The sequence below is a fragment of the Cherax quadricarinatus genome, chromosome 29, assembly GCF_038502225.1.
Source record: "Cherax quadricarinatus isolate ZL_2023a chromosome 29, ASM3850222v1, whole genome shotgun sequence".
In the NCBI taxonomy this organism is placed as follows: Eukaryota; Metazoa; Arthropoda; class Malacostraca; order Decapoda; family Parastacidae; genus Cherax; species Cherax quadricarinatus.
Window position 1 is genome coordinate 15,570,215 of NC_091320.1, and position 24,871 is coordinate 15,595,085.

At 40.2% G+C, this 24,871-nt stretch overlaps 1 protein-coding gene across 2 annotated transcripts in view; it reads left to right on the top strand.

Moving 5' to 3' along the window:
* kibra (WW and C2 domain containing protein kibra) overlaps positions 1–24,871 on the top strand; it is a 190,277-nt gene that overhangs the window by 130,136 nt on the left and 35,270 nt on the right. For both annotated transcript variants that reach the window (XM_070089618.1, XM_070089619.1), the window contains one exon: positions 401–545. In XM_070089618.1, coding sequence (XP_069945719.1) covers positions 401–545 — 145 coding nt within the window. The remainder of the gene's footprint in view (positions 1–400; positions 546–24,871) is intronic.

The following is a 24,871-nucleotide window of genomic DNA, read 5'->3' on the forward strand; positions in this document are numbered from 1 at the left end:
GTAAGTTGTTGTGTGTAGTGTGAAATACCTCTTATGACGGGTAACTATGCATCAGATTAAGTTACCTAGCTTTAGCAGTTACTTATAATTATTGTTGTGTAATCTCTGTAACCCAGTATTTGTTAGAATTTTGTAAATAATTATCATAATGCATAGTATATTTCTTGTTTTCAATTCATATATAATTTTTTTTTTATTTTTGTAAGAGTTTTTATAGTAGATTTATCCTCTAATCCATGATGTCTGGTAATGTGTTAGCATTTTAAATGTAACAGTACTAGCATGATTTTAAAAATTTATGTGGATGATGTAACAGCTTACTTAATCTTGCTTTGTATTTTGTGGCATATATGAATTCTGGCATTATTTACTTATGCTTACCCTGGATTCAATATTTTAGCTGAACCGCAGTGACAGTGATAGCTGTGTGCCGATGTATAGACGGGCACCATTCCAGCGTGGAACAGCAGAGAGAAGATCTCTTAGATGGAAAGGACGTCTTGGGGGGTCTTTAAGATTATCCTCCAGGTCACCTGGATCATCAGGTAATTATAAATTGAGCTTGAAGGTTTTGCATGTGCAGCGGAGCAGTGTTGATCATTTACACTGGCAAACATTCATTATAAAAAGAAGCTTTTGGGTCATTTCATATGTATATTTTTTAACACTTGACCATGTCACACTGAAGTAGGGTGACCTGACAAAGAAAATACTCTTTGTTGTCACTCATTAAATCACATCATGACTCAGACGACACTTCAGATCGCAACATCCCCACCCTTCCAGCTAACCAGTTTCCCTAAATTTTTCATAATGTTACCTTGCTCACACTCCAACAGCATGTCAAATCATAAAAACTACTTGGCTCTACTCACTCCTGTTTAACCCTTTGACTGTTTCAGGCCCCTTTCTGAAACTCATTCTATGTCGCTCAATTTTTGAAAAAAAAAAAAATTGTTTTTTTCTTATGAAATGATAGAGAATCTTTTCCCGATGGTAATGACACCAAAAGTTCGAAATTTGGTCGAAAACTCATGGAATTATGCTACCGCGAAGTTAGCGGTCTCGGCGACATATGCGTATCGGCGATTTCGCCGACTTTGAGCCCTATTTTCAGCCAATTCCATTGGTCCAGTTGACCAAACTCATAGCTATTTCTTTAGAACTCCATTTTATCTATCAGCTGAGTACAAGAAACCTCCCATTTACTAATTTGGACTACCCAATATGGTGGTCAGAAATTGGCAATTTGGCCAATTTCACACAAACTAAAAAAGATGCCAATTTCAAAATAGGGTCCAGAATAAACAAGGTAGACATTCGTGGCACTAAAATAACATATCCTCTGTTCATTAGTCACATCTCTAGGCCCCTCTTATATTATTATTGCTTTCTATTTTGATTTTTTATTCATACAAAAAAATACAAAATTTACTGTTATGCAGACTACTGCATTATTGTAAAAATGGTATAAATAATATCAGTGCACTAGTGAAAGAATATTAGACTCCCCAGTTGATGTGTATTGGACGTGTGGTGTGATTTATTTACTCCTGAACATTGATAAAAATCGAACATTTCCGCTACTTTGAGCTCAGTTTCAAGGTCGTTTTCATCGTCAAAGTAATGAAAATCATCTCTATTTCTGTAATGTTTTCCATTTTATCACCTAAGACCATGAAAACGCGAATACAACGATAAATACTATATGAAAATACACCTCAAAGTCGGCGTTTTATTCCAAAAAAACGATCAGAGTTTTTTTTCTCATTATGCAATGTGTGCTGCAGGATTTTTTTATGTGGTGCACACTGACCACACAGACCCATTCTCTCACATGTGGGCCTACCAGCTTTCTCCCGCTTGATTTGAAGCCGCTAGAATTATTGAGTATATATACGTCAGAAACATTGGCTCGTAAGACGTATTTATACGTCGAAAACAATCAAAGGGTTAATATGCTCACATGACCTTATTGGATTTCCAAGCCCCCTAGCAATCAAAAACTCCTTTGTGCTCCTTCCCTCCTTCTCCAACTGTTTACTTGGAGTTTACCTGGAGAGAGTTCCGGGGGTCAACGCCCCCGCAGCCCGGTCTGTGACCAGGCCTCCTGGTGGATCAGAGCCAGATTTCACCCAGCTCTCCGTTCAGCCAAGATTTCTACGCCCTCCTAGCATCTTTTTTTTTTTTTTAATCAGCTCAGCAACCCCTCCTCAGCCCTCTAATAATACTTTTGGTAATGCCTCACCTCCCAGTCTGAAAACACCATACATTTCCCTCAAAAACAACATCTCTGCTGCTTCCAGCCTCCTCCTTGCTCCATCCTTCAAAATTCATGCTTCACACTCATACTCTGGTACATTACCTTTTTTGCCTTAGTGATGAAGTTCATTGTCTCCACAAATGCCTCAAGCATTTGCCTCACCTCATCTCTTAACCCTTTGACTATTTTGGCCGCATATATATGTCTTATGAGCCAGTGTTTCGGACGTATATACATGTGTACTCAATAGTTCTAGCGGCTTCAAAAAAAAGCAGGAGAAAACTGGTAGGTCCACATGTGAGAGAATGGGTCTGTGTGGTCAGTGTGCACTGTATAAAAAAATCCTGCAGCATGCAGTGCATTATGAGAGAAAAAAAACTCTGATCGTGGTTTTGGATTAAAACGCCAACTGTGAGGTGTATTTTCCTGTAGTATTTATAGTAGTATTCTTATTTTCTTGGTCTCATTTGATAGAATGGAAAACATATTACAGAAATAGAGATGATTTTGATTAGTTTCATGATGAAAAGGACCTTGAAATTGAGCTCAAAATAGCGGAAATGTTCGATTTTTACCAGTGTTCAAGAGTAAGCAAATCGCACCACACGTTTAATACACTTCGACTGGGGAGTCTTATATTCTTTCACTAGTGCACTGATATTATTTATACCATTTTTACAATAATGCAGTAGTCTGCATAACAGTAAATCTTCTATTTTTTGTGTGAATAAAAAATCAAAATAGAAAGCAAGAGTAATATAAGAGGGGCCTGGAGACATGACTGATGAACAGAGAAAATGTTATTTTAGTGCCAGGAATGTCTGCATTGTTCATTCTGGACCCTATTTTGAAATTTACATATTTTTTAATTTGCATGAAATTGGCCAAATTGCCAATTCTGACCACTTTATTGGGTAGTTGAAATCAGTAAATGGGTGGTTTCTTGTACTCAGTTGATAGAACAAGTGGAGTTCTAAAGAAATAGCTATAAGTTTGGTCTACTGGAACAATGGAATTGGCACAAAATAGGGCTCAGTGGGCGAAATTGCCAATGCATAAATGTCACCAAAGTTGCTAACTTCGCAAGAGCATAATTCCGTAAGTTTTTCATCAAATTTCATACTTTTGGTGTCATTATCATCGGGAAAAGATTCTCTATCATTTCATATTTTTTTTTTTTTCAAACATTTTGTGACATCAGGAGATACTTCAAGATTTAGGGTTGAGACAGTCAAAGGGTTAAGGCCAGCAAAGGCTGGTTTGGGAGATTTAAAAAACGTAGTGGCATACACAGTGTGATAAGGCATGGTGAGGCTGCCAATTCTGACAAAAATGCAGCTGAAAAATTCATAAGTGAATTCAAGGAGTACATACTGACTGAACAATTCAAACCCCAACAAGTGTTCAGTTGTGACGAAACAGGCCTCTTTTGGAAGTAAATGCCAAACAGGACCTACATAACTTAGGAGAAAAAGGCACTCCCAGCACACAAGCCTAGGAAAGACAGGCTAACTCTCATGTTTTGTAGTAATGCTAGTAGGGATTTCAATGTGAAGCCTTTGCTAGTGTATCACTCTGAAAATCCCAGAGTGTTCAAGAAAAATAACATCATGAAGAGTAAGTTGTGTGTGTTTTGGAAAGCTAATAATAAGGCATGGGTCATGAGGGACATTTCCGTCGAGTGGTTCAATGAAGCGTTTGACCCCAGTGTGAAGAAATACCTCCTGGAAAATAAATTGGAACTCAAGTGCCTCCTGCTAATAGACAGTGCACCTGCTCATCCTCCAAACTTTGATGATCTAATTGTGGAGTAGTTTGATTTCATCACAGTAAAGTTCTTGCCCCCTAATACCACTCCTCTCCTCCAGCCTATGGGCCAGCAGATCATTTCAAACTTTAAAAAACTCTACACCAAAGCAATGTTTCAAAGGTGCTTTAATGTGACCTCAGACACTCAATTGACCCTAAGAGAGTTTTGGAAAGATCATTTCAGTATACTCCATTGCAAAAGGCTTGGGAGGGAGTGACTTGCAGGACTTTGAACTCTGCTAGGAGAAATTTGTGGCCAGATTTTGTCCAGAAGAGGGATTTTGAAGGGTTTGGGGCTGGGTATCTGGAACAGATTAATTGTATTTACATAGTTTCGCAAATCATCAATTTCGATAATAGTCACACTCTGGAATGGATTAATTACGAAAAACAAGGGACCACTGTATTCCAGATTCAAAATAGGGTCCAGAATAAACAATGCAGGAATTCCAGTCACTAAAATAACATTTCCTCTCTTTATTAGTTACATTTCCAGGTTTTACAGATGAATTATTTTGATTTTTTATTCACATAAACAATTTTTTTCACACAAAAAAATAGATTTACTCTTATGCGATATTGTAATAATTGTATAAATAATATCAGCACATTCATGAATGTATATTAGACCCACCAGCTGATGTGTATTGGATGCGTGAGTGACATGATTTCTTTTACTCTTGAGCATTGGCAAAAATCGAACATTTCCGCTACCTTGAGCTCAATATCAAGCTATTTTCAGTACAAAAACCAATCCTACTTTCTGCCTTATTATTAATTCTTTGGATAATAACTCTACCATACACTTTACTAGGTATACTCAACAGACTTTTTTTTTTTTTTTTCAACAAACCAGCTGTATCCCACCAAGGCAGGGTGGCCCAAAAAGAAAAACAAAAGTTTCTCTTTTTAAATTTTGTAATTTATACAGGAGAAGGGGTTACTAAGCCCTTGCTCCCTGCATTTTAGTTGCCTCTTACAGCATGCATGGCTTACAGAGGAAGAATTCTGTTCCACTTCCCCATGGAGATAAGAGGAAATAAACAAGAACAAGAGCTAGAAAGAAAATAGAAGAAAACCCAGAGGGGTGTGTATATGTGTATATATATGATTGTACATGTATGTGTAGTGTGACCTAAGTGTAAGTAGAAGTAGCAAGACATACCTGAAATCTTGCATGTTTAACCCTTTCAGGGTTTTCGACGTACTAGTACGACTTACGCACCAGGGTTATTGACGTGCTAGTACACCTAAATTCTAGCGCCTTCAGATCTAGTGAGAGAAAGCTGTTAGGCCTACATATGAAAGAATGAGTATATGGTCAGTGTGCGCAGTATAAAAAATCCTGCAGCACACAGTGCGTAATGACAAAAAAAAACTTTGACCGTGTTTTTGGATTAAAACAGAGACTTTGCACTGTATTTTCATATGGTATTTATTGTTGTATTCTAGTTTTCCTGGTCTCATTTTATAGAATGGAAGACATATTACAGAAATTGAGATGATTTTGACTGGTTTCACAATGAAAAGTACCTTGAAATTGAGCTCAAAGTAGCAGAAATGTTCAATTTTTACCAAAGTTCAAAAGTAAACAAATCATGCCAAGCGTCCAATACATGTCAACTGGTGAGTCTAATATTCTTTCACAAGTGCGCTGATATTATTTATATAATTTCTATACTAATGCAGTAGTCTGCATAACAGTAAATCTTCTATTTTTTGTAAGAATAAAAATTCAAAGTGGAAAGCAAAAGAAATATAAGAGGGGCCTGGGGACATGACTAACAAACAGAGAACTTGTTATTGTAGTGCCAGGAATGTCTTTCTTGTTTATTCTGGACCCTATTTGGAAATTTGTGTGAAATTAGCAAAATTGCCAATTTCTAACCACTTTATTGGATAATTGAAATTGGTAAATGGGTGGTTTCTTGTACTCATTCGATAGAAAAAATGGAGTTCTAGCGAAATAAATATGATTTTTGTCGACTAGTACACAGGAATTGGCCAAAAATAGGGCTCAAAGAGGGCGGAATCACCGATGCGTTAACATCGTAGAGACCGCTAACTTCGTGAGAGCATAGTTCCGTAAGTTTTCCATAAAATTTCATACTTTTGGTGTCATTATGATCGGGAAAATATTCTCTATCATTTCATAAGATTTTTTTTTTTTTTCGAAAAATTTTCAACCCTGAGAACAAGTTTAGGAGAGGGCCTCTTGACCCTGAAAGGGTTGAGACAGAAAAAAAGACACCAGCAATCCTACCATCATGTAAAACAATTACAGGATTCCGTTTTACACTCACTTGGTAGGACAGTAGTACATCCCTGGGCAGTTGCTGTTTACCTACAGACTTATTTCCCTATAATTTTTGCACTCTTTTTTTTATCCCTTTTGCCTTTATACAAAAGAACTATGCATGCTCTCTGCCAATCCCTAGGTACCTTACCCTCTTCTATACATTTATTAAATAATAGCACCAACCACTCCAAAACTATATCCCCTCCTGCTTTTAACATTTCTATTTTTATCTCATCAATCCCGGCTGCCTTATCCCCTTTCATTTTACCTACTGCCTCACGAACTTCCCCCACACTCACAACTGGCTCTTCCTCACTCCTACAAGATGTTATTCCTCCTTGCCCTTTACATGAAATCACAGCCTCCCTATCTTCATCAACATTTAACAGTTCCTCAAAATATTCCCTCCATCTTCCCGATACCTCTAACTCTTCGTTTAATATCTCTCCTCTCCTATTTTTAACTGTCAAATCCATTTGTTCCCTAGGCTTCTGCAACTTATTAATCTCACTCCAAAACTTTTTCATATTTTCAACAAAATAAGAAAAAGTTTTGCTCTCTTTTTACATTGCTTCACTACTCTCTTAACCTCTCTCTTTTTCTCTCCATATACTCTTCTCTCCTTGTATCACTTCTACTTTGTAAAAACCTCTCATATGCTAACTTTTTCTCCCTTACTACTCTCTTTACATCATCATTCCACCAACTGCTCTTCTTCCCTCCCGCACCCACTTTCCTGTAACCACAAACTTCTGCTGAACACACTAACACTACATTCGTAAACCTACCCCATATATCTTCGACCCCATTGCCTATACTCTCACTAGCCCATCTATCCTCCAATAGTTGTTTATATCTTACGCTAACTGCCTCCTCTTTTAGTTTGTACACCTTCACCTCTCTCTTACTTGCTGCTTCTATTTTCCTTGTATCCCATCTACCTTTTACTCTCACTGTAGCTACAACTAGAAAGTAATCTGATATATCTGTGGCCCCTCTATAAACATGTACATCCTGAAGTCTACTCAACAGTCTTTTATCTACCAATACATAGTCCAACAAACTACTGTCATCATGCCCTTCATCATATCTTGTATACTTATTTATCCTCTTTTTCTTAAAATATCTGTTACCTAGAACTAAACCCCTTTCTATACAAAGTTCAATCAACGGGCTCCCATTATCATTAACACCTGGCACCCCAAATTTACCTACCACACCCTCTCTAAATGTTTCTCCTACTTAAGCATTTAGGTTCCCTACCATAATTACTCTATCACTTGGTTCAAAGGTTCCTATACATTCGCTTAACATTCCCAAAATCTTTCTCTCTCCTCTACACTCCTCTCTTCTCCAGGTGCATACACGCTAGAATTTATGAGTATTTTTTTTTTTTATTATCACACTGGCCGATTCCCACCAAGGCAGGGTGGCCCGAAAAAGAAAAACTTTCACCATCATTCACTCCATCACTGTCTTGCCAGAAGGGTGCTTTACACTACAGTTTTTAAACTGCAACATTAACACCCCTCCTTCAGAGTGCAGGCACTGTACTTCCCATCTCCAGGACTCAAGTCCGGCCTGCCGGTTTCCCTGAACCCCTTCATAAATGTTACTTTGCTCACACTCCAACAGCACGTCAAGTATTAAAAACCATTCGTCTCCATTCACTCCTATCAAACACGCTCACGCACGCCTGCTGGAAGTCCAAGCCCCTCGCACACAAAACCTCCTTTACCCCCTCCCTCCAACCTTTCCTAGGCCGACCCCTACCCTGCCTTCCTTCCACTACAGACTGATACACTCTTGAAGTCATTCTGTTTCGCTCCATTCTCTCTACATGTCCGAACCACCTCAACAACCCTTCCTCAGCCCTCTGGACAACAGTTTTGGTAATCCCCCACCTCCTCCTAACTTCCAAACTACGAATTCTCTGCATTATATTCACACCACACATTGCCCTCAGACATGACATCTCCACTGCCTCCAGCCTTCTCCTCGCTGCAACATTCATCACCCATGCTTCACACCCATATAAGAGTGTTGGTAAAACTATACTCTCATACATTCCCCTCTTTGCCTCCAAGGACAAAGTTCTTTGTCTCCACAGACTCCTAAGTGCACCACTCACCCTTTTCCCCTCATCAATTCTATGATTCACCTCATCCTTCATAGACCCATCCGCTGACACGTCCACTCCCAAATATCTGAATACATTCACTTCCTCCATACTCTCTCCCTCCAATCTGATATCCAAACTTTCATCACCTAATATTTTTGTTATCCTCATAACCTTACTCTTTCCTGTATTCACTTTTAATTTTCTTCTTTTGCACACCCTACCAAATTCATCCACCAATCTCTGCAACTTCTCTTCAGAATCTCCCAAGAGCACAGTGTCATCAGCAAAGAGCAACTGTGACAACTCCCACTTTATGTGTGATTCTTTATCTTTTAACTCCACGCCTCTTGTCAAGACCCTCGCATTTACTTCTCTTACAACCCCATCTATAAATATATTAAACAACCACGGTGACATCATACATCCCTGTCTAAGGCCTACTTTTACTGGGAAATAATTTCCCTCTTTCCTATGTACTCTAACTTGAGCCTCACTATCCTCGTAAAAACTCTTCACTGCTTTCAGTAACCTACCTCCTACACCATACACCTGCAACATCTGCCACATTGCCCCCCTATCCACCCTGTCATACACCTTTTCCAAATCCATAAATGCCACAAAGACCTCTTTAGCCTTATCTAAATACTGTTCACTTATATGTTTCACTGTAAACACTTGGTCCACACACCCCCTACCTTTCCTAAAGCCTCCTTGTTCATCTGCTATCCTATTCTCAGTCTTACTTTTAATTCTTTCAATAATAACACTTTACCAGGTATACTCAACAGACTTATCCCCCTATAATTTTTGCACTCTCTTTTGTCCCCTTTGCCTTTATACAAAGGAACTATGCATGCTCTCTGCCAATCCCTAGGTACCTTACCCTCTTCCATACTATTATTAAATAATTGCACCAACCACTCCAAAACTATATCCCCACCTGCTTTTAACATTTCTATCTTTATCCCATCAATTCCAGCTGCCTTACCCCCTTTCATTTTACCTACTGCCTCACGAACTTCCCCCACACTCACAACTGGCTCTTCCTCACTCCTACAAGATGTTATTCCTCCTTGCCCTATACACGAAATCACAGCTTCCCTATCTTCATCAACATTTAACAATTCCTCAAAATATTCCCTCCATCTTCCCAATACCTCTAACTCTCCATTTAATAACTCTCCTCTCCTATTTTTAACTGACAAATCCATTTGTTCTCTAGGCTTTCTTAACTTGTTAATCTCACTCCAAAACTTTTTCTTATTTTCAACAAAGTTTGTTGATAACATCTCACCCACTCTCTCATTTGCTCTCTTTTTACATTGCTTCACCACTCTCTTAACCTCTCTCTTTTTCTCCATATACTCTTCCCTCCTTGCATCACTTCTACTTTGTAAAAACTTCTCATATGCTAACTTTTTCTCCCTTACTACTCTCTTTACATCATCATTCCACCAATCGCTCCTCTTTCCTCCCGCACCCACTTTCCTGTAACCACAAACTTCTGCTGAACACTCTAACACTACATTTTTAAACCTACCCCATAACTCTTCGACCCCATTGCCTATGCTCTCATTAGCCCATCTATCCTCCAATAGCTGTTTATATCTTTCCCTAACTGCCTCCTCTTTTAGTTTATGAGTATATATACGTCAAACACGGTGGCTCGTAAGACGTATGTATACGACCGAAACAGTCTAAGGGTTAATGCCATAGTTATAATACTAATACGTAATAATAATCACTCTTGGGGACATTAAATGTCTTATTTTATGTTAGTATAGACTTTTTCATTAATCCGCCAATGATATTTTCTTCAAAATTACAGTATATAAGAAACACGTTACATAGCTTGTAAACACGCAGTACTTATATGCTATCAAGTGGTGAGTCTGTGGAGGGAAAACATTATGTTCTTTCTGGTCCAGTGTTAGAGAAAACTGTATGAATCTGTGTCTGGCTCAGTCACTCCCCACTCTGCTTTTGTTGACAATTCTCAGCATGAATTATTCATTACTTCTCCCTTTGTTTATGATGGCATCTAAAGGTAGTTGTTAGAAATGATTAAACTTGGTGAACATGGTATGTTGATGGTAATAATATGGCTTTGGGCCACAGTGTATGTAGCTGGTAGGTATAGCCCAGGCGGACCACATCTGCCTGGGACTACAAATAAATACGTACTACTCACCTCTCATCCTACATAAGAACATAAGGAAGGAACACTGCAGCAGATGTGGAAGAGTTGGTGGACAACCACAGGGAAGAGCTAACCACCAAAGAGTTGCAACACTATGCACCTACCATCCGACTTATGACCTACTCGACATATGACTACTTGACTTACGACCATGTTTTTTGTGCCAAATTACTGGGAAATAAACTACCGTTTGTGTAGTACACAGTGTTTATCCTAGACCTTACAGTATAAAATACAGTACTAGCAGCATATAAAATAAAGTAAAAAATGAAAAACCAAAATAAAACAATTAAAAAACATTACAGAAGTGTGATGTTGATATTCAGTAGTAAGGTTCGACTTGCGTCCATTTTGACTTATGACCGGTTGGTCAGAACCAAGCTTGGTTGTAAGTCGGATGGTACCTGTAGTTATTCTCTATAAATTTTATTTTTTGTTAATATTTTTGGGTGTCGGAAACAGATTAATTGAATTTACATTATTTCTTATGGGAAATATTACAGTGGACCCTCAGTTAATGACATTAATCCATTCCAGAGAGCTTGTCTTCAACTGATTCTGTCGTTATCCGAATTAATTTTCCCTATCGATTGAGCACAAGAAATCGCCAAGTCAACTGTTTCAACTACAAAATAAAGTGATCGGAAATTGAATTTGGCCAATTTAACACAAAGTTCCCAATTTCATAAGAAATAATGGAAATCCAATTGATCCGTTCCAGACACCCAAAAGTATTGTACAAAATAATTTTTTTTACGTGAAATATACATTTCCCTACACAGAAAACAATGAGACATGCAGAATAAATACATTAATAATTAATAAAATAACACATACCTTTATTGAAGACGTATTTGATGAGTGATGAGATTGGAGGAGGGCAGAGGATGGAGGAGTTTACAATTGTTTGGAAGGGAAATTCCCTTCCATAAAGACTTTAGGTACCAAGTCCTTTTCTGGGTTTACCTCCTTTCTTTGTTTTATAATGCCACTAATAACAGCTTGAGAGTCACTGGACCCCTCTTGCACCAAAAATTTATCCAGAGAGCTCTGTTTCTGGTGTCTTTAAGATTTTCCTAAAATGGGACACAATATTGTCATTGTAGATGTTGCCAGCACAGCCTGCAACAGCTGTGTCAGGGTGATGTTCATCCATAAAGGTTTGCACTTCAGTCAACTCTGCACAAATGTCCTTAATCTTTGAAGAAGACAACTTCCTCTATCTCTCTTCCCCCTCCTCTGAAGGAAATTCCTGAGCTGTGGTCTGTTGCTGTTGCAACCCAAGCTCTTGCAGCTCTATAATGGTTAGCTCTTCATCGTCGTCCTCCACCAACTCTTCCACATCCTCGCCACTAGCCTCCAACCTCTTGGACTTCCCCAATGCCACAATAGATTCCACAACTGGCAAAGGCTCCTCAGGGTTAGCCCCAAACCCTTCAAAATCCCTCTCTTGTACACATTGTGGCCACAATTTTCTCCAAGCAGAGTTCAAAGTCCTGCAAGTCACTCCCTCCCAAGCCTTACCTCTAAGGTTTATGCAGCTGAGGATACTGAAGTGATCTTTCCAGAACTCTCTTAGGGTCAATTCAGTGTCTGAGGTCACTTCAAAGCACTTTTGAAACACTGTGTACAGTTTTTTTAAAATTTGAAATGACCTGCTGGTCCATGGGCTGGAGGAGAGGGGTGGTGTTAGGGGGCAAAAATTTTACTTTGATGAAGCTAAACTTCCCCACAATTTACTCTTCCAAGTCTGGAGGATGAGCAGGAGCATTGTCCATTAACAGGAGGCACTGCAGTGGCAATTTATTTTCCAGGAGGTATTTTTTCACACTGGGGCCAAACGCGTCACAGAACCAATCAAGGAAAATGTCCCTAGTGACCCATGCCTTACTGTTTGCTCTCCACATCACACAGTTTAGTCTTGACGACACTGTTTTTCTTGAACACACTGGAAATTTCAGAGTGATACATGAGTAACGGCTTCACTTTGCAATCCCCACTGGCATTACTACAAAACATGAGAGTTAGCCTGTCTTTCATAGGCTTGTGTCCTGGGAGTGACTTTTCCTTTTGAGTAGTGTAGGTCCTGTTTGGCATTTTCTTCCAAAACAGGCCTGTTTGATCACAATTGAACACTTGTTGGAGTTTTAATTGTTCAGCCTCTAAGTAGCCCTTAAAGTCCTGCACATATTTTTCAGCTGCTTTTTTGTCAGAACTGGCACCCTAACCATGCCTTATCACACTGTGTATGCCACTTCGATTTTTAAATCTCTCATACCAACCTTTGCTAGCCTTAAATTCACCAGTATGAACACTAGTTCCAGGCATTTTCTTAATGAGATCAGCATGCAACTGCCTTGCCTTTTCACATATACAGTAATTGACTGTGAAACACTATCTCCTGATAATTGTTTCTCATTGATCCACACCAACAACAGTCTCTCCATATCTTCAAGTATTTGTGATCTCTGTGTTTTGTAAGCACATTTGCACCTTTCGCAACAACAGTTTCCTTGATTGCCTTTTTGCTGGCCAAGATAGTAGTGACGGTTGTATGGGGTTTGTTATACAACCTGGCCAGCTCGGAGACACGCATTCCACTTTCGTATTTTACGATGATCTCTTTCTTAAATTCAATAGTATTTCTCACCCTCTTTACCACAGGGCTGGCACTAGAAGCTTTCTTTGGGCCCATGGTGACTTATTTAGCAGTTACGAGCACTAAAATAAAAAATAATACAAAATGTATCGCATGTACGTGTGGAATCGTCCTCACTGGCTTGTAAACAATGGCACACTGGATGTACATGGAGTGGCTGGGCCGCTCAGGCCGAGTGGACACGTTTGGGATGAATGACTTTAATCGAGTTCTTTGTCGTTAACTGAGCCAATATTTTGACGCAAAAGCGTGTCGTTATCCGATTTTTACGTTATCCGATGACATCGTTAACTGAGGGTCCACTGTACTATGGTTTTCGTCCATTTCGGATTTAGGCCACCCTTCTGAAATGGATTAAGGACAAAAACTGGGGGTCTACTGTATTAAGTATGGTTAAAAGTTCTATGGAAAAGTAATAATTGAAATTTGATGCAAAACATTATAGATTGGGAACAATTCTACAATTGTATCATGGGTTTCTATGGGAAAATAAGTGCCCAGAATAGTGGATTTTCAATGAATTTTCAAGGATGCAATAATCCTCTGATTGTCGCAACCCCAAATCCTAAGGTGTCTCCTGGTGTTGCAAAATACTTGAAAAAAAAAAAATGATTTTTTCTTGAGAAATTATAGAGAATCTTTTCTTGATGGTAATGACACCAAAAGTATGAAATTTGATGGAAAACTTAGAGAATTACGCTCTTGCGAAGTTAGCGACCTCGGTGATACAGTGGACCCTCGCATAACGCTATTAATCCGTTTCTGAGAGCTCAGCGTTAGGCGAAATTATCGTTAGACGAATGAATTTTCCCCATAAGAAATAATGGAAATCAAATTAATCCGTTCCTAACACCCCAAAGTATGAACAAAAAAAAATTTTTACCACATGAAATATTAATTTTAATACACACAAACTGAAGAAGACATGCACGGTTACATGACACTTACATTTATTGAAGATCTGGTGATGATTGATGGGATGGGAGGAGGGGAGAGTGTTGATGGTCTTAGTGATTAGAAGGGGAATCCCCTTCCATTAGGACTTGAGGTGTCAAGTCCTTTTCTGGGGTTACTTCCCTTCTTCTTTTAATGCCACTAGCACCAGCTTCAGAGTCGCTGGACTTCTGTCACACAACATATCTGTCCATAGAGGTCTGTATCTCTCGTTCCTTTATGACTTTCCTAAAGTGGTTCACAACACTGTCAGTGTACAGGTTGCCAACACAGCTTGCAACAGCTGTCTGAGGGTGATTTTCATCCATAAAGGTTTGCACTTCAAGCCACTTTGCACAGATTTCCTTAATCTTTGAAGTAGGCAACTTCTTCAATTTCTCTCTCCCCTCCTCTGAAGCAGTTTCCTCAGGTGTGGCCTCTTGCTGTTGAAGTTGATCTAGCAGCTCATCAGTGGTTAGTTCTTCATTGTCCTCCTCCACTAACTATTCCACATCCTCCCCACTAACCTCCAACCCTAAGGACTTCCCCAATGCCACAATTGATTCCTCAACTGGCATACGCCTTTCAGGGTTAGCCTCAAATCCTTCAAAATCCCTTTTGTCTACACATTCTGGCCACAGTTTCTTCCAAGCAGAGCTCAAGGCCCTCTTAGTCACTCCCTCCCAAGCCTTACCTATAAGGTTTACACAATTGAGGATATTAAAGTGATCTCTCCAAAACTCTCATACAGTCAATTGAGTTTCTGAGGTCACTACAAAGGACCTTTCAAACAGAGCTTTTGTGTACAGTTTTTTGAAGTTTGAAATGACCTCCTGGTCCATGGGCTGCAGGAGAGGAGTGGTATTAGGAGGCAAAAGCTTGACCTTAATGAAGCTCATGTCCCCACAAAGTCGCTCTGCCAAGTCTGTAGGATGACCAGGGGCATTGTCTAACACCAGGAGGCACTTAAGGTCTAATTTATTTTCAATTAGGTAATTTTTCACAGTGAGGGCAAATGCTTGGTGTAACCAGTCATAGAAAAAGTCACTAGTGACCCATGCCTTACTGTTTGCCCTCCACAGCACACACAAATTAGCCTTGAGGATATTCTTTTGCCTGAATGCTCTGGGAGTTTCAGAGTGATACACTAATAAAGGCTTCACTTTGCAATCACCACTAGCATTGGCACACATGAGAAGAGTAAGCCTGTCTTTCATAGGCTTATGTCCTGGGAGTGCCTTTTCCTCCTGAGTAATGTAGGTCCTGCTTGGCATTTTCTTCAAAAACAGGCCTGTTTCGTCACAATTAAACACCTGTTCAGGTTTCAGTCCTTCACTGTCTATGTACTCCTTGAATTCCTGCACATATTTTTCAGCTGCTTTGTGGTCCGAACTGGCAGCCTCACCATACCTTATCACACTATGTGTGCCACTACGCTTCTTAAATCTCTCAAACCAACCTTTGCTGGCCTTAAATTCACTCACATCATCACTAGTTGCAGGCATTTTTCTAATTAAATCCTGATGCAACTTTTTAGCCATTTCACTTATGATCGCTTGAGAGATGCCATCTCCTGCTATCTGTTTTTCGTTTATCCACACCAATAAGAGTCTCTCAACATCTTCTATCACTTGCGATCTCTGTTTCGAAAACACAGTTGCACTTTTGGCAAGAACAGCTTCCTTGATTGCCGTTTTCTTGGACACAATAGTAGCGATGGTTGATTGGGGTTTTGTGTACAACTTGGCCAGCTCGGAGACACGTACTCCACTTTCATACATAGCTATGATCTCTTTCTTCATCTCCATAGTAATTCTTACCCTTATTCCTGTAGGGTTGGCACTAGAAGCTTTCTTGGGGCCCATGGTCACTTATTTTGCAGATGAAACCTTAAAAAACGCTGTAATAATACGAAATGTTCCGATTGTATGCTTGGATGTTACCGCGGAGACTGGCTTGTAAACAATGCCACTGGCGGAACATGTGAGGCTGGCTCAGGCCGCACATAGACGCGTCTTGGACGAATAGCATTGAGCGAGTTTTTTAGCGCTGTGTGAGGCAAAATTTTAGTGATAAAATGTATCGCTATGCGGATTTAACGTTATGTGATGCCAACATTATGCGAGGGTCCACTGTATTTACAAATCGGCTATTTCACCCACTTTGAGCCCTATTTTCGACTAATTCCATTGTACCAGTCAACCAAACTCATAGCTGTTTCTTTAGAACTCCATTTGTTCTATCGATTGAGTACAAGAAGCTGCCCATTTACTGATTTCAACTACCCAATAAAGTGGTTAGAAATTGGCAGTTTGGCCAATTCCACGTAAATTAAAAAATATGCCAGTTTCAAAATAGGGTCCAGAATGAACAATGCAGACATTCCTGGCTCTAGAATAACATTTTCTTTATTCATCAGTCACGTTTCCAGGCCCCTTTGATGTTACTCTTGCTTTCTATTTTGAATTTTTATTCAAACAAAAGATAGATGATTTACTGTTGTGCAGACTACTGCAATATTGTAATAATTGTATAAATAATGTCAACCCATTTATGACTGCATATTAGATTGGCTAGTTGGACATTTATTGGACAATGACGTCATTTGTTTACTCTTGAACATCGGCAAAAATCAAACATTTCCCCTACTTTGAACTCCATTTCAAGGTCCTTTTCATAATAAAACCAATCAAAATCACCTCCATTTCTATAATATGTTTTCCATTCTATCAAATGTGACTACAAAAACAAGAATATAACCATAAAACTAAACGAAAATACACATACATGGTCGGACTTTTTTTTTTTTTCACTTTATGCACTGTTTGCTGCAGGATTTTTTTTATACTCACCACACAGACCCATTCTCTCACGTGTGGGCCTACCAGCTTTCTCCCGCTTGATTTGAAGCCGCTAGAATTTTTGAATACAGTGGTCCCTCGCTTTTCGTAGTTCTTGGCAGTCATAAATTTCGCCAATCATAGGGGTATTTTCATATAAGCATGGACTCGCTTTTCATAGGTTGACTTGCGAGTCGTAGTTCGTCTGGGACGCGTACCCACGGTGTGAGCCGTGGCGGCAGCCAGTCTGGCATTGTTTACCAGTGAGTGAAGGTCTCCTCACGTGCTCCAGCGAAATATTTCATAATATTCCATTTATTTTAGTGCTTGCAAGTACTAAATAAGCTACCATGGCTCCAAAGAAAGCTCCTAGTGCCAAGCCTGTGGTAAAGAAGGTGAGAAATACGATTGAATTTAAGAAAACCATCATTGAACAATATGAAAGTGGTACAAGTGTGGCCGAACTGGCCAGGATGCATAAGAAACCCTACACAACCTTATGTTCCATAGTGGCCAAGAAAAAGGAAATCAAGGATGCTGTTGTTGCAAAGGGGGTAACTATGCTGACAAAAATGAGATCACCAGTACTCGAAGAGGTTGATAAGTTATTATTGGTGTGGATAAATGAGAAACAATTAGCAGAGATACTCTTATGACTTCGTTTATTTGTGAAAAGGCTAGGCAGTTGCATGACGATTTGGTAAAGAAATTGCCTGCAACTAGTGGTGATGTGAGTGAATTTAAGGCAAGCAAAGGCTGGTTTGAGAGATTTAAGAACCGTACTGGCATACACAGTGTGGTAAGGCATGGTGAGGCTGCCAGTTCGGACCACAAGGCGGCTGAAAAATATGTGCATGAATTCCAGGAGTACATAGAGGCTGAAGGACTGAAACCTGAACAAGTGTTCAATTGTGACGAAACAGGCCTCTTTTGGAAGAAAATGCCAAAGAGGACCTTCATTACACAAGAGGAAAAGGCAATGCCAGGACACAAGCCTATGAAAGACAGGCTAGCTAATGCTAGCTAATGCTAGTGGGGATTTCAAAGTGAAGCCATTACTAGTGTACCATTCTGAAAATCCCAGAGAGTTCAGGAAAAACACTGTTATGAAGAGTAAATTGTGTGTGTTTTGAAAATCTAATAGTAAGGCATGGGTCACGAGGGAAATTTTCATCGAGTGGTTCAATGAAGTGTTTGGCCCTAGTGTGAAGGAGTATCTCCTGGAAAAGAAATTGGATCTCAAGTGCATGCTAGTAAGTACAGTGGACCCCCGCATACCGATGGCACCACATAACGATTAATCCGCATACCGCTTGCTTTAATCGCAAAAATTTTGCCTCGCATACCGCTTAAAAACCCGCTAACCGATTTTCGTCCGAGACGCGTCCAATGTGCGCCCTCAGCCAGCCTCACATGTGCCGCCCGTGCCATTGTTTACCAGCCAGCCTCCGCGGTAACATCCAAGCATACAATCGGAATATTTCGTATTATTACAGTGTTTTCGGTGCTGTTTCTGGAAAATAAGTGACCATGGGCCCCAAGAAAGCTTCTACTGCCAACCCTACACCAATAAGGGTGAGAATTCCAATAGAAATGAAGAAAGAGATCATTGATAAGTATGAAAGTGGAGTGCGTATTGCCGACCTAGTCAGGTTGCACAAGAAACCCCAATCAACCATCGCTACTATTGTGGGCACCAGAAAGGCAATCAAGGAAGCTGTTCTTGCCAAAGGTTTAACTGTTTTCGAAACAAAGATCGCAAGTGATGGAAGATGTTGAGAGACTCTTATTGGTGTGGATAAATGAAAAACAGCTAGCTGGAGATAGCATCTCTCAAGCGATCATAAGCGAAAAGGCTAGGAAGTTGCATCAGGATTTAATTAAAAAAATGCCTGCAACTAGTGCTGATGTGAGTGAATTTAAGGCCAGCAAAGGTTGGTTTGAGAGATTTAAGAAGCGTAGTGGCATACATAGTGTGATAAGGCATGGTGAGGCTGCCAGTTCGGACCACAAAGCAGCTGAAAAATATGTGCATGAATTCAAGGAGTACATAGAGACTGAAGGACTGAAACCTGAACAAGTGTTTAATTGTGATGAAACAGGCCTGTTTTGGAAGAAAATGCCAAGCAGGACCTACATTACTCAGGAGGAAAAGGCACTCCCAGGACATAAGCCTATGAAAGACAGGCTTACTTTGTTGATGTGTTCCAATGCTACTGGTGATTGCAAAGTTAAGCCTTTATTAGTGTATCACTCTGAAACTCCCAGACCGTTCAGGCAAAAGAATGTCCTCAAGGAGAATTTGTGTGTGCTGTGGAGGGCAAACAGTAAGGCATGGGTCACTAGAGACTTTTTCTATGACTGGTTACACCATGCATTTGCCCCCAATGTGAAAGATTACCTAACTGAAAAGAAATTAGAACTTAAGTGCCTCCTGGTGTTAGACAATGCCCCTGGTCATCCTACAGACGTGGCAGAGCGACTTTATGGGGACATGAAATTCATTAACATCAAGTTTTTGCCTAATACCACTCCTCTCCTGCAGCCCATGGACCAGCAGGTTATTGCAAACTTCAAAAAACTGTACACAAAAGCTCTGTTTGAAAGGTGCTTTGTAGCGACCTCAGAAACTCAACTGACTAAGAGAGTTTTGGAGAGAGCACTTTAATATCCTCAATTGTGTAAACCTTATAGGTAAGGCTTGGGAGGGAGTGACTAAGAAGACCTTGAACTCTGCTTGGAAGAAACTGTGGCCAGAATGTGTAGACAAAAGGGATTTTGAAGGGTTTGAGGCTAACCCTGAGAGGATTATGCCAGTTGAGGAATCCATTGTGGCATTGGGAAAGTCCTTGGGGTTGGAGGTTAGTGGGGAGGATGTGGAAGAGTTGGTGGAGGAGGACAATGAAGAACTAACCACTGATGAGCTGATAGATCAACTTCAAGAGCAAGAGGCCAGACCTGAGAAAACTGGTTCAGAGGAGGGGAGAGAGAAATTGAAGAAGTTGCCTACTACAAAGATTAAGGAAATGTGTGCAAAGTGGCTTGAAGTGCAAACCTTTTTTGATGAAAATCACCCTCACACAGCTATTGCAAGCTGTGCTGGTGATTATTACACTGACAATGTTGTGAAACACTTTAGGGAAGTCATAAAGGAACGAGAGTTACAGGCCACTATGGACAGATATGTTGTGCGAAAGAAGTCCAGTGACTCTGAAGCAGGTCCTAGTGGCATTAAAAGAAGAAGGGAAGCAACCCCAGAAAAGGACTCGACACCAAGTCTTAATGGAAGGGGATTCCCCTTCTAAACACTAACACTCTCTCTCCCCTCCTCCCATCCCATCAATCACCAGATCTTCAATAAAAGTAAGTGTCATGTAAGTGTGCATGCCTTTTTCAGTTTGTGTGTACTAAAATTAACATTTCATGTGGTAAAAAAAATTTTTTTTTCATACTTTTGGGTGTCTTGCACGGATTAATTTGATTTCCATTATTTCTTATGGGGAAAATTCATTCGCATACCGATTATTTCGCATAACAATTGTCCCTCTTGCACGGATTAGAATCGGTATGCGGGGGTCCACTGTATACCGAACATTTCTGCTACTTGGAGCTCAATTTCAAGGTCGTTTTCATTGTGAAAGTAATGAAAATCATCTCTATTTCTGTAATATGTTTTCCATTTTATCACCTGAGACCATAAAAACGAGAATACAACGATAAATACTATACAAAAATACACCTCACAGTAAGCGTTTTAATCCCAAAAAACGGTCAGTTTTTTTTTTTTTCCTCATTACGCGCTGCATGCTGCAGGATTTTTTTTTATGTGGTGCACACTGACCACACAGACCCATTCCCCATTCTCTCACATGTGAGCCTACCAGCTTTCTCCTGCTTGATTTGAAGCCGCTAGAATTTACGGGTATAAATACATCAGAAACAGTGGCACGTAAGACGTACATATACGACGTAAACAGTCAGAGGGTTAAGAATCATTCATTATCATGATTACAGTGGACCCCTGATGTACGATATTAATCCGTTCCTGAGAGCCCATCGTAAGACGAAATGATCGTAGGTTGAATTAATTTTCCCCATAAGAAATAATGGAAATCAAATTAATCCGTTCAGGACACCCGAAAGTATGAAAATTTTTTTTTTACCACATGAAATATACATATTCCTACATACAAAAGGAAGGATACATGCACAATAGTAGAGTAGTACATGCACAATATATATTGTGCATGTTCTACTATACTAAATGAAGAATAAATGACACTTACCTTTATTGAAGATGTAGTGATGAGACACTGTGTCCTGGGAGTGCCTTTTCCTTCTGAGTAATGTAGGTCCTGTTTGGCATTTTCTTCCAGAACAGGCCTTATCACACTGTGTATGCCACTATGATTCTTAAATCTTTCAAACCAACCTTTGCTGGCCTTAAATTCACCAATATGAGCACTAGTTTCAGGCATTTTTTCCTGTTCACCTGGGTGTTGGTCGACTGTTGTGGGTCGCATCCTAGGAGACAGGATTAAGGACCCCAATGGAAATAAGTTAGACAGTCATTGATGACACACTGACTTTTGTTTCTCGGTATTCTCGATATGCCACACCAACAACAGTCTCTCCACATGTTTGAGTAGTACAGATGACTGTGGTGCAGCAGCAGCTGACTGTGGTACAGCAGCAGCAGCAGCTGATCATGGTACAGGAGCAGCAGCAGCTGACCTTGGTACAGCAGCAGCTGACCGTGATACAGCAGCAGCTGACTGTGATACAGCAGCAGCTAACTGTGGTACAGCAGCAGCAGCGGCAGCAGCTGACTGTGGTACAGCAGCAGCAGCTGACTGTGGTACAGCAGCAGCAGCTGACTGTGGTACAGCAGCAGCTGACCGTGGTACAGCAGTAGCAGCTGCTGACCATGGTACAGCAGCAGCAGCAGCTAACAGCAGTACGATAGTATTTCTCATCCTTTTTACCACAGGGTTGACACTAGAAGCTTTCTTTGGGCCCATGGTGGCTTATTTAGCAGTTACAAAGACTAAAAACACTGGAATAATACAAAATTTATCAAATGTATGCTTGAAACTGTCCACCCTGGCTTGTAAAAATGTTACATTAGCTCAGCTGAGGCACTTTGGCCAGATGGACGCATTTGGGAAATGCTGTAAGTCTAGTTTTTCAACATACGTCAGGGTCAAATTTTTACGCTGAAAAGCATCATAGGTCGGTTTTAATGTAGGTTGGGGACATCGTAGGTCGGGGGTCCACTATGCTCTGTTATTACTTAATCCCTTGTATTTAAGAGTCATGCACAGACTCTAGCTGTATTTCTACAGTTATTGAAAATGCTGATGTTTGATAACAGAGTGTTAAAGTTATTAAATGAGAAAGTTTTGTAGTTTCTAAATAGGTTGCACTTATGAGAGGAAACTTATAACATTCTGATCCATCCTGGACCATTTTCAAGTTATTCCAGGTGCGACTTAACAGTGGTCCAGCACAAACTCAAAACATTGTCATAAGTTTCCTCTCTTAAGTATGGCTTACTTGTGAATTGTTCTAGTCACAATATTGGAACTTTTAGGCTTAAGAGTTGTGTAGGAGGTATGAACATAACAAAATTATTTTTTTTTTTTTTTATTTTTTTTTTATTATCACACTGGCCGATTCCCACCAAGGCAGGGTGGCCCGAAAAAGAAAAACTTTCACCATCATTCACTCCATCACTGTCTTGCCAGAAGGGTGCTTTACACTACAGTTTTTAAACTGCAACATTAACACCCCTCCTTCAGAGTGCAGGCACTGTACTTCCCATCTCCAGGACTCAAGTCCGGCCTGCCGGTTTCCCTGAATCCCTTCATAAATGTTACTTTGCTCACACTCCAACAGCACATCAAGTATTAAAAACCATTTGTCTCCATTCACTCCTATCAAACACGCTCACGCATGCCTGCTGGAAGTCCAAGCCCCTCGCACACAAAACCTCCTTTACCCCCTCCCTCCAACCCTTCCTAGGCCGACCCCTACCCCGCCTTCCTTCCACTACAGACTGATACACTCTTGAAGTTATTCTGTTTCGCTCCATTCTCTCTACATGTCCGAACCACCTCAACAACCCTTCCTCAGCCCTCTGGACAACAGTTTTGGTAATCCCGCACCTCCTCCTAACTTCCAAACTACGAATTCTCTGCATTATATTCACACCACACATTGCCCTCAGACATGACATCTCCACTGCCTCCAGCCTTCTCCTCGCTGCAACATTCATCACCCATGCTTCACACCCATATAAGAGCGTTGGTAAAACTATACTCTCATACATTCCCCTCTTTGCCTCCAAGGACAAAGTTCTCTGTCTCCACAGACTCCTAAGTGCACCACTCACTCTTTTTCCCTCATCAATTCTATGATTCACCTCATCTTTCATAGACCCATCCGCTGACACGTCCACTCCCAAATATCTGAATACGTTCACCTCCTCCATACTCTCTCCCTCCAATCTGATATTCAATCTTTCATCACCTAATCTTTTTGTTATCCTCATAACCTTACTCTTTCCTGTATTCACCTTTAATTTTCTTCTTTTGCACACCCTACCAAATTCATCCACCAATCTCTGCAGCTTCTCTTCAGAATCTCCCAAGAGCACAGTGTCATCAGCAAAGAGCAGCTGTGACAACTCCCACCCTGTGTGTGATTCTTTATCTTTTAACTCCACGCCTCTTGCCAAGACCCTCGCATTTACTTCTCTTACAACCCCATCTATAAATATATTAAACAACCACGGTGACATCACACATCCTTGTCTAAGGCCTACTTTTACTGGGAAAAAATTTCCCTCTTTTCTACATACTCTAACTTGAGCCTCACTATCCTCGTAAAAACTCTTCACTGCTTTCAGTAACCTACCTCCTACACCATACACTTGCAACATCTGCCACATTGCCCCCCTATCCACCCTGTCATACGCCTTTTCCAAATCCATAAATGCCACAAAGACCTCTTTAGCCTTATCTAAATACTGTTCACTTATATGTTTCACTGTAAACACCTGGTCCACACACCCCCTACCTTTCCTAAAGCCTCCTTGTTCATCTGCTATCCTATTCTCCGTCTTACTCTTAATTCTTTCAATTATAACTCTACCATACACTTTACCAGGTACACTCAACAGACTTATCCCCCTATAATTTTTGCACTCTCTTTTATCCCCTTTGCCTTTATACAAAGGAACTATGCATGCTCTCTGCCAATCCCTAGGTACCTTACCCTCTTCCATACATTTATTAAATAATTGCACCAACCACTCCAAAACTATATCCCCACCTGCTTTTAACATTTCTATCTTTATCCCATCAATCCCGGCTGCCTTACCCCCTTTCATTTTACCTACTGCCTCACGAACTTCCCCCATACTCACAACTGGCTCTTCCTCACTCCTACAAGATGTTATTCCTCCTTGCCCTATACACGAAATCACAGCTTCCCTATCTTCATCAACATTTAACAATTCCTCAAAATATTCCCTCCATCTTCCCAATACCTCTAACTCTCCATTTAATAACTCTCCTCTCCTATTTTTAACTGACAAATCCATTTGTTCTCTAGGCTTCCTTAACTTGTTAATCTCACTCCAAAACTTTTTCTTATTTTCAACAAAATTTGTTGATAACAGCTCACCCACTCTCTCATTTGCTCTCTTTTTACATTGCTTCACCACTCTCTTAACCTCTCTCT